The sequence below is a fragment of the Uloborus diversus genome, chromosome 2 (genome assembly GCF_026930045.1).
Source record: "Uloborus diversus isolate 005 chromosome 2, Udiv.v.3.1, whole genome shotgun sequence".
Taxonomy (NCBI): domain Eukaryota; kingdom Metazoa; phylum Arthropoda; class Arachnida; order Araneae; family Uloboridae; genus Uloborus; species Uloborus diversus.
The window spans coordinates 138,243,823-138,261,362 of NC_072732.1; the positions used below are offsets into that span (position 1 = coordinate 138,243,823).

The following is a 17,540-nucleotide window of genomic DNA, read 5'->3' on the forward strand; positions in this document are numbered from 1 at the left end:
TTTTAGGAAGATAAAATTTTAAACATGTATCATAGCTGCCAGTGGCCTCCTTATGCCATGTAGGGAGAAATATTTCTTAGGGTGATTCATATGAAATTTTTTGAAATTAAAGACCAAAAAAAGTGCAGTTTTAGGCAGTTACATGTGTGTTCATATGAATATTTTTGTTGCTTCATGGAGGAAGGAGTTATGATCCCCCCCCCCCCCCTGACTACGCCACTGATAGCTGCCAACTCTCCCAACTGGTTCAGAAAACTCCCAAGTTTTGATGCCTTCCCCCAAACTCTTTAATGAAATAAGTATATCTTAAATTTTTATCGAAACAATGAAATTCTCTAGAAAAAAGATTTTTCAGTGATTAGAATTTCCAAAATAAAATCTCTGCAGTAAAATTATCAGCAAAACGAAACCTTTTCGCACACGAGTATGAAAAATTGTATTTACCCGATCATTGTTTAAACATTTTTTTTCTTTATTTTTAGCAGTAGCACTTGAGCATAGACTAGATTTTTCAACCATTGACAACTTTTTCAAACATGTTTAATCCATTTTCCTTCTTTCCAAAACTTTTATTTCTCTAAAAATTTGGTAAAGACGTTCCAAATTTTTCTTTGAACTTTCTAAATTTTTACCTGCTGCAAGGAATATTTATTATTACTTATTACAGAAAACAAACTTCTGCAAATTAATAAAGAACTTTTTTAAACCTAAAAGTTGTAATTAATTATAATAATAATAGTAATCTCATTTTTCAGATTTCGTGCTCTGCCGGATTTCAGAATGCCAAATGTCACATCCGATACAAGTTTAATTTGAGAAATCCCTATTTGCATTTTAAAAAATCTCTTTACCTCCTAATTTTTTGCATTAATTTTTCATTATATGTAATTTTAACACTTATTATTTAAAAATAAGTTATTTTTCTACTTCAGTTTTATATGTCCATCTCATATATTTTGTGTGATTCAGAAACAATGCATCCTTTGTAACATGTTTGATTTCTTAATTTTTTGCATTTCTATTTACTTTTCAGGTCAAAGCAATCCATACTGTGAAGTCAATATGGGCTCACAGGAGCATAAAACAAGAGTAATGCAAAATACTTTGAACCCCAGATGGAATGCATCCATGCAGTTTCTTGTCAAAAATTTGCATCAGGATGTCTTATGCATATCAGTTTTTGACAGAGATTTGTATTCTCCAAATGGTAAGATATTAATAGAAATAAATAATGAAAATCTGAAAGTAAATGAATTTGAAATTTACAACAAATTTTTGTATTAAAATATTTTTTTTCAATTGTTGCATTTTAAAAGTAGTTATGATCAAAGTATAAAATAAAAATGTTTTCCCATTACGTAAAATATGATTCATTCATACGTTCAGTTTATTAAGTTTATAAGAAGAATCAGGCCTGTCATTTCAATTTTTTCCAGAGCCGTATATGCTTGATATTAGAGTTTTATTGTGCTTTTTTTTATACATTTGTAATTCATGTTTTCATCTCTAATTAATCAAACCCTAAATTATTAGAAGTGAATTTTTGAGATTAGGTAGAAAACAAAACATTTTTTTTTTTAATGAGAACAAATTTTAAAAGTTCAGAACATGTGCAATAAACTTCTGCTTCGACCTCCATTTCTCGCTCCCGTGATAGTGCCGTGCTAGGGTGTGCAATATTAACGCAACGAAACTATTAAAATCAATTCATTTATTTTGCCCGGAATACATTTTATTTCTCTCTTTATGCACTAGATGGCAGCACCAGTCCATTTTAAATGTAATTGCAGAGATGAAGAAAGGAAATTTGGTACTAACTTACTAGATTGTGACGTTGGCCTCTGTATCTCAAGCTTTGAAATTCACCACACAAGAAAAATTTACTTATCTTTACTTATATTACACAAAATATTAATAAAATTCTTTTTTAATGTTTAAAAGAAGTATTTCTTAAATTTTCGCTGCTTGCTTGGGCTTGCTGGTTGACTTTTCATTAAATTTTAAATTTTTTTAAAATTACAATCTAAAAAATATTGAAAATGAAAAATTGAATGCACATGTTGTTCATACACTTTATTTTTATATCATTTTCTTAAATAAAAAAATAGACACTTTTATGACCGTTTTCTTGAAAAATTATCCGATCATTAAGGGGTTAATAAATAAAACACATTTGAAAAAGAAAAAGATCCTCTCTTCAAAGTTACCTCCCAGAACCCTGATTTATCACTTATTGTCAGTAGTGACATAGTATAGAAGGCTTTCGATAATTCAAAGTCCCAAGAGATCTGCTAAAACCTTTGAGTTATGGGAAATTCTCACAGCCTTCTCAATTGTTTAGTACCCATTGAAAACTTTAAAACTTTGGGATAAAAGAATGTTTAAGAAAAAGGCTTTGAGTTATCACAAGTTGACTGTGTTTTATATATATGTAAGATTCCACCCAGAGACGTAACTTGGCCACGTAAAGTGGAGGGGTGGGGGTTTCAAGGGAAATTTATTTGATTCATATTCTGCCATCCAACTAAAATAATGAAAAAAAAATACTTTTTCAAAATTTAAATGAATAAATTTAAGAAATAATTTTTTGTGCAATGTATGTTATTCAGTTTAAACAGAACCGAGCTACAGAGAGTAATGCGCACATACGTCCGGAGAAGTTTCAAAAAAATGAAACTTCTCTCCCAAAAAATATGCTGACCCTCTTTTGTTGTGTGTATAGTTTATACGATCAAAATGGTACCAAACAGTTGTGCTTACGTTTTGTAATCCTAAAGTACAGATTTCTTTTTCTAAGTTTCGTTGGTTTTAATTCTCAAATAATTCCATGGACTGTAGAAGCATCAAGAAATTCTAAGTACTTCGGAAATGATATTTCTTTCTTCCGAAGTTGTTTTCCAGAATACCAGGAATGACGAATATGTACAGTGTACAGATTCCTCATTCACCCTGTTATCAGTGACCTATGCCCTGAACCAAAGGGTCATTCCATACAGATTCAATGGATGAGTTCGCTCGACCATTCTTAATCTTTTTGAAACTCATATCCCAAAAAGATGCATATGAATGATGTTTAAAACCACTTTTATTTTTTCTCTAACCTTAACCCTTGATTTTTTAGGGGTCATCAAAAGTGATTTTCGCAGTCAAAAATGGGACTTTTAGACCTTTGCATTTTGGCCAAAATCTATTTGAATTACATTTATGGTAGTTAATTTTACGCTTTGATGTTAAAGTGCATAAGATGATAGTCTCACATGCTGAGTTACGTGGGTTTAACTTAATAATTAAAATAATGGCAACAGGTTAAAGTTCAAGGTCAAATGTAAAATTTTTGCTCATTTCAAAGGGTCATAACTAGCTTAGGGGACGGAAACGCAATATGAAATATGGCAAAAACTAATCACTGGAGTCACACTAATGAGAAAATATAGCTGTAATTGTGCGTTTGTTTACCCTTTACAGATTACAGCCCCTCAAAGATCAGAAAATTAACAAAAATGACATTTTTAGACCCCTGTAAACCAAAAGGGGATGGAATTAAAAATGAAATTTCTTTGCCAATTGAATATTCCATTCAAGTACTATACATTTTATATATATTGTTTTGTGTATTTGGTTTGTAAAAAAGATACAGGTCTTTGAAATTGAGCAATTTTGCTAGTTAATTTACTCACTAAAACAGAAATAAAAAGTGTGAAAACTTCATTGCACTTTCTTAAATGGCCTATATAATATATTATACTGAAAAAACATATTTTAAGTATAAAAAAAAACTATTTTAATTTGATAACTTAGAAATATTTGGACATAAATGAGTAATTCATACATGATTGACAGCTTAAGTAGTTAATTTATAGACTATCTACACACACAAATTTTCAATACATACACACATACGCTCTGTACATTAAATTATGTAACTTGCCTAAACACGTGCAAAAGCATTATCTACATAGTTAAAAGGGAAAAAAAGGTGAGTTTTTCATTTCTTGCTTCAGTGTAGTTTAAAAAAAAGGAACTCACACAGTAGTACTATAGTTCTGGTGGTGACACAGCATGTGGCGTACTGAAATACTTTACTCAAATACACAACAAAAATAGAAAGAACTTTCTTAATTTATGTAATCACGAAACGGATGTCAACTTTAGAGCTGAATGGCATTTCTATGCAATATCACACGGTAGTGGACATTGTAATAGAATCAGAAGAACCGTAAAAAGAATTGATACTACTATAAGACTAGCTTGCAAAGAACTACTAGAAATCACATTTTAATTCCTACAGAAATGTATACCTTCTGCATTTTTGCTACTAACCATTGCATGTATCCTTGTGAGCATTCAGTATATTAAACTAGCTGAAAAAATGCTGCAAGAAAGGTTTGACTCTGCAAATAAAATTCCCAATACAACATTTAATCACTGCTTTATGCCACCGTATTTAAATATTATCACTAAAATTATTGTCCCCTAGCAATAGGTATGAAGAATAGTGTATTACTAAAAAGACTATCAAAGGAAAATGCCCATTATTGTCAAAAAAGTTATTACATAGCATGTGTTGATCACTAAATTAAGAACCCCTGTCATTGACTTGCTCCTAGTACATTTTTGAAGCATCAAATTATGAATGTGCCTTGGTAAAGCATTTTAAAACGCCATATACTTGAATCACCATTACAACTATAGGACTACTAGGTGAGTTCATTTTTTCAAAACTACACTAAAACAAGAAATAAAAAACGCACTTTTTAAAATTTAAATTTTGTATATATAATGTTTTTGCATATGTTTAAGGCAATTTAGATATTTTAATATACAGAGCATATAATTGTGTGTATTAAAAATTTGTGTGTGTAGATAGTCTATAAATTAACTACTTAAGCTGTCAATCAAGTATGAACTACTCATTCATGTCCAAATACTTCTAAGTTATCAAATTAAAATAGTTTTTTTATACTTAAAATATGTTTTTTTCAGTATAATATATTATATAGGCCATTTAAAAAAGTGCAATGAAGTTTTCACACTTTTTATTTCTGTTTTAGTGCGTAAATTAACTATCAAAATTGCTCAATTTCAAAGACCTGTATCTCTTTTACAAAACAAGTACACAAAACAATATATATAAAATGTATAGTACTTGAATGAAATATTCAATTGGCCAAGAAATTTCATTTTTAATTCCATCCCCTTTTGGTTTACAGGGGTCTAAAAATGTCATTTTTGTCAATTTTCTTATCTTTGAGGGGCTGTAATTTATAAAGGGTAAACAAACACACAATTACAGCTATATTTTCTCATTAGTGTGACTCCAGTGATTAGTTTTTGCCATATTTCATTTTGTGTTTTCGTCCCCTAAGCGAGTTATGACCCTTTGAAATGAGCAAAAATTTTACATTTGACCTTGAACTTTAACCTGTTGCCATTATTTTAATTATTAAGTTACACCCACGTAACTCAGCATGTGAGACTATCATCTTATGCACTTTAACATCAAAGCATAAAATTAACTGTCATAAATGTAATTCAAATAGATTTTGGCCAAAATGAAAAGGTCTAAAAGTCCGATTTTTGACTGCAAAAATCACTTTTGATGACCCCTAAAAAATCAAGGGTTAAGGTTAGAGAAAAAATAAAAGTGGTTTTAAACATCATTCATATGCATCATTTTGGGATATGAGCTTCAAAAAAATTAAAAATGGTCGAGCGAACTCATCCGTTGAATCTGTATGGAATGACCCCAAAATGATAATCTGGTTCAGTGACACAACCAGAAAAAAGTTTTTAGGGGGAGGGGAAAGGGCACACAAGAAAGAAAATAAAAATTTAGATCTGATAAGAAAGGGGATTCAGGGCCTCTCCCTGAAAAATGTTGAAACTTGTAGTTATAAAAACGCAATTTTAGACTTTCTTCGTATGACAAAAGGTACAGGGTTCTCAGTGGAATTTCTAGAAATCGAAACTTGAAAAATGTGATTTCATGCCATATTTATCGGCAATATGATAATAGATGGAGCTCAAGGGCTGTTCCCGATTGAATTTTTTTAAATAAGTTGAATTTAATTCCCCTCCCCCCCCTGCTTTCGACATTGAAGATTCAAAAACGCACTTTTAGACAAACGTTGAACATTTTACGGGAAAGAGGTTTTGAAGCTCTTCCCCGGTAAAGTTTTCAAAATTATGGTGCAAAAAATTAAAGCAGTGTTTTGTATTCAGGGGCTATTCAACTTAAAACTTTTGTAAGTGTAGTTTAAAAAACCTAATTGCTTATGATGTTAGAGGAAGACGATATAGGGACCCTTGCCCGAATATTTTCTGAAATTCAAGTCTTAAAAACATGACTATAAGGCCATATTTTGCAATATTAGGGCCAGTAATTTTTCAAAATGAAAGCTCTAAAAATGCAATTTTAAGCGATTTTTGATGTTGTTCGGTGATTGGGGTATTTCCCCTGGATAATTCGCAAAATTTAAGACAGGTTGGCGACAGATCAGGGAGATCAGGGAAAAGTCAGGGAACATTATCACTCAGGGAAAAATCAGGGAAATTTCAGGGAATTTTGAAAAAATAACAAAAATTCAGGGAAAATTGATCAAATGAAGAAAAAAAAATTTTTTTCCTTACAAAATGAAGTACTTTGATTCCCTACGAATTTTCCACCAATTATTTGTTTTAAAAAAGTATAATTAATACAAATACAAATACAAAAGTGACGACCAGCAACAGGCTCTGGGCCCAGCTAGACTGGTCCTAGTCAATTTACAATCCCCAGTGAAGATCAATGGCCCTCTTAAAACTATCTACTCCCTTGCTCATTACCACCTCTTCCGGTAACTGTTCCAAGGTTCCACTACCCTGCTATAATAATAATTTTTCCTAATATCCATGTTAGCCTGAGATTTAAATAGCTTAAAACAATGACCCCTTGTCCTGTTTTCAGTGCTAAACTTCAGCCCCGTAACATCTTTCATTTTAATAAATTTAAACAACTGAATCATGTCCCCACGGTCTCTTCTTTGCTCCAGACTGTACATTTTTAACCTTCTAAGCCTGGAATCATAATCTAAGTGGGAAAGTCCATTTATTAGCCTTGTAGCCCGCCTTTGAACCCTTTCCAATACATTAATGTCTTTCTTAAGATAAGGAGACCAAAACTGAACAGCATACTCCAAATTCCTTACCAAACTTCTATATAAGGGCAGAAGAACTTCTTTAGATTTGTTTGAAATAGATCTATTGATAAACCCAAGCATCTTATTGGCCTTGTTACTAGCAATGCTGCACTGTTGGCTAAACTTTAAATCCTGACTTATTAAGACCCCCAGATCAGTAACTTTGTCTGCCTGACTAATGACTGAACCTTGCAAATAATAACTTGTACACTTATTTCCATGCCCTAAATGTAGCACTTGACATTTCCCAACATTAACAGCCATACCCCATTTATCAGCCCACTCCGTAATATGATCTAGATCCTCTTGCAGCTGTTTTGCTTGTTCTTCATTATCTACAGTCCCCATAACTTTGACATCATCAGCAAAACAATTCATGTTCCCAGAAATATTTTTGTGAATATCGTTCTTAAAAACAATGAACAAAACAGGCCCTAACACTGATCCTTGAGGAACCCCGCTTAAAACCTCACTCCAATTAGAATAATTTCCCCTTACAACTACCCTTTGTTTCCTTCCGGTCAGCCAGTTTTTTACCCAAATGAAAGTTTTTCCTCCTATTCCTATATCAGCTAATTTGCTAAGTAGAGCAACATGCGGTACCTTATCGAAAGCTTTTTGAAAATCAATGTAAACAACATCTACAGACTTCTTAGTGTCCAAAGCCATGGTAACTTTGTCATAGAAATGTAATAAATTAGTTGCACAAGATTTGCCTTTCCTGAAACCGTACTTAAAACTAGTCAATAGATTATTAGTCTCTAGAAAATTTACTATCTTAATTTTTATCAATGTTTCAAAAATTTTGCAAACCACCGACTCACAGGTCTATAATTTCCCACACTCCCTTTAGACCCTTTCTTGAAGAGCGGTTTAATGTTAGCCAGCTTCCAGTCCTCTGGCACTGTCCCCAAGTTATAAGAAGCATTGAAAATATTTACGATTACATCTGCTAATTCCTCCGCACATTCAACTAAAATTTTTGGATAAATATTATCAGGTCCCGGAGCCTTAGTCTCTTTAATTTTTTTCAAATGAAGTAAAACGTCTTCCCTGGAAAATACAAAGTCCTCAAGCTGTACTATAGCTTGTGTCTTGTTGGTGTCAACTGTTGAGATACAGTTATCTTTAAAAACACTCGAAAAAAGTTATTAAGAACATTAGCAATATCACTATCATCCTGAATTAAAATTCCGTGCTCATCAACCAGTGGCCCAATATGACTATTTCGAACTTTCCCCGAATTAGCGTATGCAAAAAACCTCTTGGGATTCCTGTTTATGTTATCTGCCAGTCTTTGCTCCAACTCTCTTTTCTGAATCCTTACCAAATACTTAAATTTATGCCTTGCCTTACAATATTAGAGCTTATCTGCACTGTGACCAGTTTCTCTAAACCTATGAAAAGCAGCTTGCTTGTAATTTAGAGCGTCTTTAGTTTCCCTGGAGAACCACATTGGCCAAATTTTAGTGTTGACACCCTTTCTCCTAAAAGGAACATGATCCCCAACCGTTTTCGCTAGCTTTTCCTTAAACTCTGCCCACTGAAGATTCACATCGCTATTGTCCAATCCAGAAGAAAAAACTGCTTTCAAACTCTGCCTAAGTGCCACAAAATCAGTATTTCTGAAATTGGGCACAAACCTAAAATTCTCTGCTTTGGACGTATCAAATTTAATCCCAAACCTAATACTGTTGTGGTCACTGTCTCCAATGTGTTCCCCTACACATAACCCCTGAACAGAATCTTCCATATCACAGAAAACTAGATCCAAAATCACGTCCTGTCGAGTACCCTGAGTTACAATTTGATCTAAAAAACAGTCACCAATTACTTTCAAAAATTCCTCTTCTCTGCTATTACTATAGTAAAAATTATTCAAATCAATTCCTGGAAAATTAAAATCTCCCATTATAATGACTGACCCCTTGCTTGAAATGTCACTAATAATACTAAACATCTGTTCATCTTGACCCTGGCTTAAGTTGGGTGGCCTATAAATGTTCCCTAAACGTAGTTTGTTTCCCTTATTGCTCATCAACTCCAGCCAAATCATATCAATCTCATTAGATTTATCATTAATTACCAATTCATTGCAAGTTAAAGTGTCTCTGACATAAAATAAAACCCCACCCCTCTTTTACCTACTCTATCTTGTCTAAACAAATTATACCCAGCAATAGATAATAAATCATCATCACTTTTGGTAGCCCATGTCTCAGTAACTCCAATAATATCCAACCTCTCATCTATAATTATGCTTTTCAATTCTTCCATCTTGCTCCTAATACTACGAGCATTTGTATAAAAAACCTTAAGTAAGCCCATCTTACTTTTATTTAATGCTGCACGATTATTTGAATCCCAACTGTTAAAATCTTTTCTCTTATTAGCCACCCTATTTCTATTTCTACTAAAATCCAAATAGTTAATACCCTTTCGAATTCTGCTCCTAAAACCATGCCCCCCATTCCAACTTAGTTTTTTGATTCTGAAGCCTCTAAAACCAAACCACTAACCATTTTGATCCCTGTAGAGCTCAAATGCAGGCCATCTCTAGCAATCCAATCGCGTTTACATTTACTCCACACATCAATAAACCTGACACTACGCTTAACGCAAATTTCCTTGAGTATCAGGTTGATACACCTAGCCCGTTGGTTTAACCAACTCCTATGCACTCCATACCTGGGAAGCAAACCAATCACTTGGACATTTGCCGAACAGTTGGTTGCTTTGTCCAACAGGGAATCCCATTCCTTTGTAAACTCATCGTTGTTACTATGGCCTACATTGTTAGTTCCCACCCACAAAGTAATTTCACCCTCTTTATTAAATACCCCCTTCTTTTCAGCAACCCTATTTACATCTCTCACCCGAGCCCCTGACAAACAACATCTAGCCACCTTACGTCTAACTCTGCCTATTGAGTTTCCCACCTCACGCACCATTGAATCTCCCAAAATTATACCCTTAGTTTCCCAGTCTGTCACCTCAGCAATAGCTTTCCCCTTTACCTCTGGAATTTTCCCACTATCTAACACACAGCTAATGCCCACCTCCTTTTTACTAACTTCCTCCTTTATCTCTGGAATATTCCCACTATCTAACACACAGCTAATGCCCACCTCCTTTTTACTAACTTCCCCCTTTCCCTCTGGAGTGTTTACCCCATCTACACTCGTACAGCCTAATGCTAATTCACTCTCCAAAGTAAGCATCCTAACTCTGATTTCTGAGAGTTCAACACAGTTAGTGCAAATGAAATCCTTCTCAGACTCATCCTTCCCCTTAAACAAGCAGAACATCTGACATAGGTCACAAGAAATCCACTTGTCCCCTTTACCACTTTTAACCTCCTTCATTATGCATATAACCCTCATTCTAGCTCAAAATGATACACTTAAAAGTCAATATAAAAATGCAAAATTGAAAAAATAAAACTTATTATTAGAATTAGAAAGCATTGGAAGAAAAAGGTACAAAAATTACAAAATCCTAAGACAATTAAAATAAACAAGTTACACACTTAACAGAGCACTCAGGCTTAACAACAAGAAATCAGCACCTTTTAGGCTTAGCTACAAAGAATAGAAAAACACTTTAAGAAAGCAAGTAAATCAAAAATAATACTTAAAAGCACAAAAATACTTAATTATATGATAAAATGCAATAAAAATACTGAAATTAAAGCAGTAAAATAAACAATTACAGTAAAAAATCACTTATCTCAGGAGCAGCAAAATATCACCCCAGCATTACTAGCGCCCTCTGAGATGTGATTATACAGTGCCGCATATTTGTGCATCTTTTTCCCTCAAGGTCAAAGTATTCAATCTTAGGATGAGCTTCTTAAGATGGCTTCAGTGTCTGTAAAGTTGTTTATTTTACCTTGTTTGTGAGTTTTCCTTCCAAGCATTCCAAAATACGTAAAATAAACAACCCTACAGGCAAAGAGGAAGCCATCACCCCCTTGCCTTTACTCATTGTCTTGAAGTAATTAGCATACTGTTATCCCGATTTCAAGAAAAAATCTTTGTTTTTTAAATTAATGCTGAAAAAATCATAAAAGTTATCACTTGGTGTTTTTAATTGAATTGCTAAAATTAAATTTTGACTCAACATCTTTTTTTTTCGCCATGGTATTATTTGCTGTCACTTCAGATTACACGAAGGGCTTTTTTTTTCAGACTTTAAAACTCTATTATTTTAAAACCATATACATTTTGAAATTAATAACTGTTTCTGAATTTCAATGTTGTTTGTTACTAAAGAGTAATCTAAGGTTTTTTTCGAAAACTAATGAAATCATTTGAAATTGAGTTGTGTACATAAGTAAATATTTTTATTATTTTTTAATAGTTAAAATGCTGTATTCATTCATTAAAACCTAAGTTCTTGATTAGAGAATAGCTCAGAATAGCTCAATATGACTGGTTGTTGAAAGATTTCAATTTGTTTAACAAAAATATGTCTATTCTGCCATTTGCAAGTAAAGAGCAGTAACTGCACTTTTTTTTTTTTTTTTGCATTTTTGTCATCTATTGTACGTTATCTCAATTGTACATACTCGCCTATTTGGTTTCCGTTGAAAAAGAGGCCCGAAAAAAACGTCTAATTCCAACATTTTCCCATTGTTAGTATTGAGTTCACCACACATTTCTTCAAATATCTCAAAAACTAATTTCTGCGGATACTGCCATTTTCCTGCCCACGGCAATATTTTTTACATAAGTAAAACTACATTACTTCTGTACTTTAACTATCACTTGTTATTCTTGCAGCAACAATTATACTGCTTGAAAATTCAGTTCAAAATCATTTCCATTTAAATGTTTTAGTTTTATCATGATTAGATATTTCTTTAAGAGTGGTTTTAATAATTTCTTAGGATTCTTATGTTAACTGGTTCCTGGAAGTAAAGTATTTGTTTTAGATTTCCTACAATATTTCTCTGCCAATAATTTTTAATACACTATTTTTACCAAAAAAAAGGATCATCTTTTCAAAATATATTTTTAATTAACAACTTAAACCATTCTAAACACTGCATTTTATTTAATATGCAGTACTTTTCAGGTAGGGCAAAGAAAGGAAACCATTATCATTGATAACGTAAATCAGGGAAATTTGGTGAACTTAATCAGGGAAATCAGGGAAAAGTCCGGGAACTTTTTTTTCCAGTTCCTGTCGCCACCTTGTAAGACCTGAAAATGAAATTTAAGATGCTCCATAATGCTTCTGGTGTGTGGGGGGGAGGAGGGGGCTTCGGAGGAGCAGTATTTTGAACACATTCATATTTTCAGACAAACTAGAAAAAAAGAGAAGAAATAGGACGGGGGTGGGGGGATAGCTGATCAAAAAGCTGCTACTTTTGAATATTTTTAATTCAAAGATTTATTTTTAAAATAAATTAAGATCTTCCCCTAACATTACTATTAATTTCCAAAACTCACTTTGTTTTTCAAAGACGTATTCTTTTCTTCTCATCAATAATAAAGGTTTTGAAAAACATTCAACTCAGCATTCTGGGGGGAGGCTGTGGGCCCTTTTTGGTTGTGCCACTGATCTATTTTGACCTGTCTATTACATGGTTGGTTGTTCATTCATGTTAGCACCAGTTAAAGGATTGAAAGTAAATTTCGCATTAAGAGAAACTTCGGAAATGCAAAATGTCTGTTCTTTTTCGAAAACACTCAATTTTTTGGCCATGTAATAGGAAACGAGGATTACATATCTATATATATATATATATATTGTGGGGGGGAGGTTCATCATCACTTTGAGATCAGGTACACGGCCCTCTTCTGGGCTTCAGATTGTGCTGCTGTGGTGCAGCTTAAAAACATATAAACTATAGGTTGAAATTACTAATTGGTGGTTGAAGACAGGGATACAACTTTTACATATAATTCATAACAATTGCATTGGTAACATGCGAATTACATTTTATCATCGTTTGAAAATAAGGCATAGATCATTAGACAAACAATTTTAAAAAATCCTTTGCTTAAAAACTAGGGGGGCAAAGTAATAACTCTGCCCATGGCTCAAAAAAAGAGGAAGAGCGCTTGTCCACCTAATTTACACCAATGATCTCACTCCCCCCCCCCCCTCTTGTAGAAGGTAAAAGGTGGATTGCTGGCTGCACTAGTGGTTGTAACTATCTTTCAGTTAGTTTTAACAGGGAAATAATGCCATATTTGCTATGCTAGCAGGACAATGGAAATTTGAAGAGAAACAACTATAATTAGTATATACAAAATGAAAAACACAAGTTTAACTCATATTAAACTGCAGGTAATTTTAATAAGTAAAATAATTTTATAATATATCAAATTCAATTAAATTTTCTGTACCAGAATAAGAACAAGTTTTGAAACATTGTTCTCAAATTTTTAGAGTTTTTGTTCGAGAATTATTTAAAACTATTTTAATTAATAAGTTAATACTCAGGGCATTTCTAATTTACATTCTGATTTAACTCTCAGTGGTATTAAGTACAAAGTTACATTTTTTCTTAGTATAAATTTTGAAATCCAGCCAGTTTTCCTAGTTTTTGTCATTTTTTTCCCAGTTTTACCACTGTTCCGGTAAAATGCAATTTTGTTTCATTTATGGAAAACAAAGTGTAAAAAGAAACAGAACTAAGCATGAAAGAGAATTTTCTCTTTATTCAGCTGTTTTATTCCTTTAAATTTTTTGTTTCTCATGCCATTGCTCACTTCTTCAATTAAAATTTTTTAATTAAAGTTAAATTAAAGTTTTGAAATTTTTTAATTACAGTTTTTAAAATTTAGGGATATTTTTCTTAAATAATTTTTTTTTTCAAAAGGCATATTTTGTAATTAATATTTAGATTATCAAACTCATGACATTTCAATATAGTAATAAATTTATACCATTTCATTTCTAGAATTTCTTGGCAGAACAGAAATAAAGGTGTCTGATATTTACAGAGAGACAAGACAAACTCACGAACCTGTCATCAGAAGTCTGACATTGTATGAAGTAGAATGTGGTGAAGTTGTGATCAAATTTGATTTACAGCTGTTCGAAGGAAATTAGGAATGAGGAAAGAAATTAATCCCCCACTCCCCCTGTTTTAGCTTCAATGACGATACTGACTAGATGTTCAAACATAGAGCGTAAGGTTGTATCATACATTTTGCTTTTAGACTACATTCCATTTATAGAAGACAATCATTACTTTTAAATTCAGAAATCATAGAAAAAATGATTTCTGCTTTAACCTTCTTTTCTCTGCTTTAGTCTCATTGACACTATTGTTGTTGAAATATAGTTGGTTGTATCATATAGTTTATTTGTTTGTTGTTGTTGTTGTTTTGCATTGTTTTGGTATGCATTTCATTACACATAAATACAATCATGACTTTTGATTCAGAAGTTGTCATATGCATGGGTAAAACTGACTTAGATTAAAATCCTGAATGCACATTGAACTAGTACAGAACAAGGGCAAAGTCAAAAAGGGTCTAAAAAATGGTTGCAATCCTTCCCCTTTCAAAGAGCTTTTATCCAGTACTTATATTCTCGAATGTAAGCAAAAAGTTTTTTTTTAAATCCCACACACTTATTGTGAAAAAGAAATATTCTATTTGGGATAGGTATTGGAAGAGAATAAGCAATAATGATAAAGGGTGTTTCAAATTTAATTTTCTAACTCTACATGACTAAATTAGACTACTGTAAATATTAGTGCTTGTTTCAATTTAACGTTCACTGGTAGTTTTAAGGAACACATTTATGATACAAATCCATTAATTAATTCCCAAAAAATGGACCATGTAAATAATAACATTCTGCCAATATAACCCCAAAGCTTGTTAAAAAGTTATTAAAAATTACTTCGAACGAATCAACTGTTGTACTTGTCCAGAAGCGTCGATTTGGTTGACATTATTTTCCTTTTTTTTATAAAAAATATTTAATTGATAGAAGTATATCTAAGGTAATATATTACATTTTGTGTGTTTTTGGGTTTACTTTCTCTTTCTCTCTCTTTTTAACATTGATGTTGAGAAAACTCAAATAGGAACCTCCTATACATTCTACACTGTATTATTAAAAATATTACATTCTCTTTAATGATGACCATTTCAGATGTCAGCAAGTTGTGGAAAAAAGATTCTAAATTTGTTTGTTACTGGAATTCCAGGCTTTGTCAGTTTAAAAAGAAACCTGAAGTCCCAGGGTAGACCAGAAAAAGTTTCACCCCTGCTTATATGTATAAAGACTTTGTTAACACATTGTGATTCATTCATTATATTAGTGTGTATATTAGTCATCAGTGCTTGACACAAAAAAATGGGCACCCGAAGGATGGTGTGAACATAAAAGTTTTAACATAAATACCTAATTAATTAAATATGATAAAGAAGAACATGCGATCATTTATATTGAAAATAATTTTGGTAGTCCCAGAATTTCAAATTGAAATCTATATTACTGTGATAAAAGGTACCTTGAACGTATGTAACCTATTTAAAAGGTAGAAGAGTTGTGAATTTATGTTGTAAATATATTGTATGTATTGATTTCATCTCTCGCATACCATGAAAGTATAATATCCAATGCCATTGATGTAGTCATGTAATTATAGTAAAATTTTAATTTATACAATATATTGTATATGCTTTTTTTTCTGTGTGCTGTCAAAATGAACGCATTTTTCATTTTAATTTATTTAAAATAATTACAATTAAAATGCATTAAGATTAAAGTAAATAGTTTATTTTGTTTATTTGTTTGTGAACCTTTTTTAATTTTTTACATTTTTGTAACATAAATATTATTAATTAATTTAAAATTCAATATTTTCCTGTTTTTTTTTTTTCCTTATTGCACATTGAAGGCTTTTTTGTGCCTACAGTCTGACCACCGATGAGATGGAAAGGCAAACATCTGGTTCGCAGGCGGAAATGCATGCATCTATTAGTTTACAGGGGTGTTAGTTTGTTTGTTATAGATGTGCATCTTAATTATTTAGACCCAGTTTTGAAAAAGTGACAATTTGTTCACAGCAATAATTTTTAAATCTAAAATATATTCAGTCTGTATGTTCACTACAAAAATGAATTGATTTATTTTATCCTCAACATAATTTTGAGATTACCATTTTGCTTTTACATCTCTGGACAAAATAAAAACATTTTATTATTTTTTTTTCTTTGGTTGTTTCCATAGAAACTCTTTTTGTTTCCACTCATTTTCAACTTAGAGAAACTAATGAATTAATTAGACTCTAGTGACATTATAAAACCGTGCATCAAATATCTTATCGTTATTTTTCCTTCTCGCCTGCAAGATTCATTCAGATAGAATTGTCCTAACTGGATCGTTTGTCAGATTCCACGTAATCCAAGGGTGCCCGCTTGGAGGGGGGGGGGGATGGCGCAGACTTTACTATTGAATCTTTTAGGGGTTGCTTTAAGGGGTATCTTTTTGGGGGTCTTTGTGCTTTGTGGTATTTGAAGGGGGGTGCACCCCTGCTCTTGGAGAGGATGGACACCCCTGCATAATTAGTGGTCAGACTGCAGATATATATCTACATGTATACATGCAAAAAATATATGTTTGTGTTTGTCTATTTATTGTATGGGTTTTATGAATACATAAAGAATATGAGGTCCAATATATTCAATCGTTAAAAATTAAAAAATAACTAGAAGTACCCATTCCAGCACTATTACTCATTCCAGTTAGTGCCTGTCATAAAAATGTTTAGATATGTGCTTGCTCTATCTCTATTATGGCATTCATTTCCTTGTATTCAACAAAAAATTTGTTACTGTTACTATATAATTTCATTTAAATATGTTGAAGTCTATGTTTCATTTTAAAGATGTGCTGAAATAAATATTGTGTATATTTTATATTGTAAAGTTTTATGATGTACATTTACACATTTCTTTTTTAGATTTGACAGAGCTTAGAGAATTCAACATGATTGATCAGCTCTTTACTGAAATTTTATTTGGTAGAAGAGTTTAAAATTGGAAGAGATCATTTTATGAAACATTTTATATTTAAAAAAAATTAATAAATTGAATGACTGGCTGGAACAATGTTGGATGTTACAAAATACAAATTTTAACAGGATAGCGTTTTTTCTAAGAGCACAATTAAATTTTACAAGCTGCCAAGAAAATGTCACATCCACTGTTGCACCACTGTAATAAACCTTTTCCCCCAAAGAATAAATATAAATCCAAATTTGTTTTTAATGAGCCAACCAACTTTATTTCATCGGAAAACCAATTTTGAAAAAAATCATATCCAACGTTGTTCCAGGCAACCATTCAACTGTTGAAAAAAACTTTTTTCAACAAAACCTCAAAC

At 32.0% G+C, this 17,540-nt stretch overlaps 1 protein-coding gene across 1 annotated transcript in view; it reads left to right on the forward strand.

Annotated features, from left to right (window-relative positions):
• Positions 1–17,045, forward strand: part of LOC129216044 (intersectin-1-like) — a 178,647-nt gene extending 161,602 nt beyond the window's left edge. The window contains exons 40-41 of the mRNA XM_054850189.1: positions 1,034–1,207; positions 14,095–17,045. Of these exons, the coding sequence (XP_054706164.1) occupies positions 1,034–1,207; positions 14,095–14,246 (326 nt within the window). The 3' untranslated portion in view covers positions 14,247–17,045. The remainder of the gene's footprint in view (positions 1–1,033; positions 1,208–14,094) is intronic.
• The last annotated feature ends 495 nt before the right edge of the window (positions 17,046–17,540 follow it).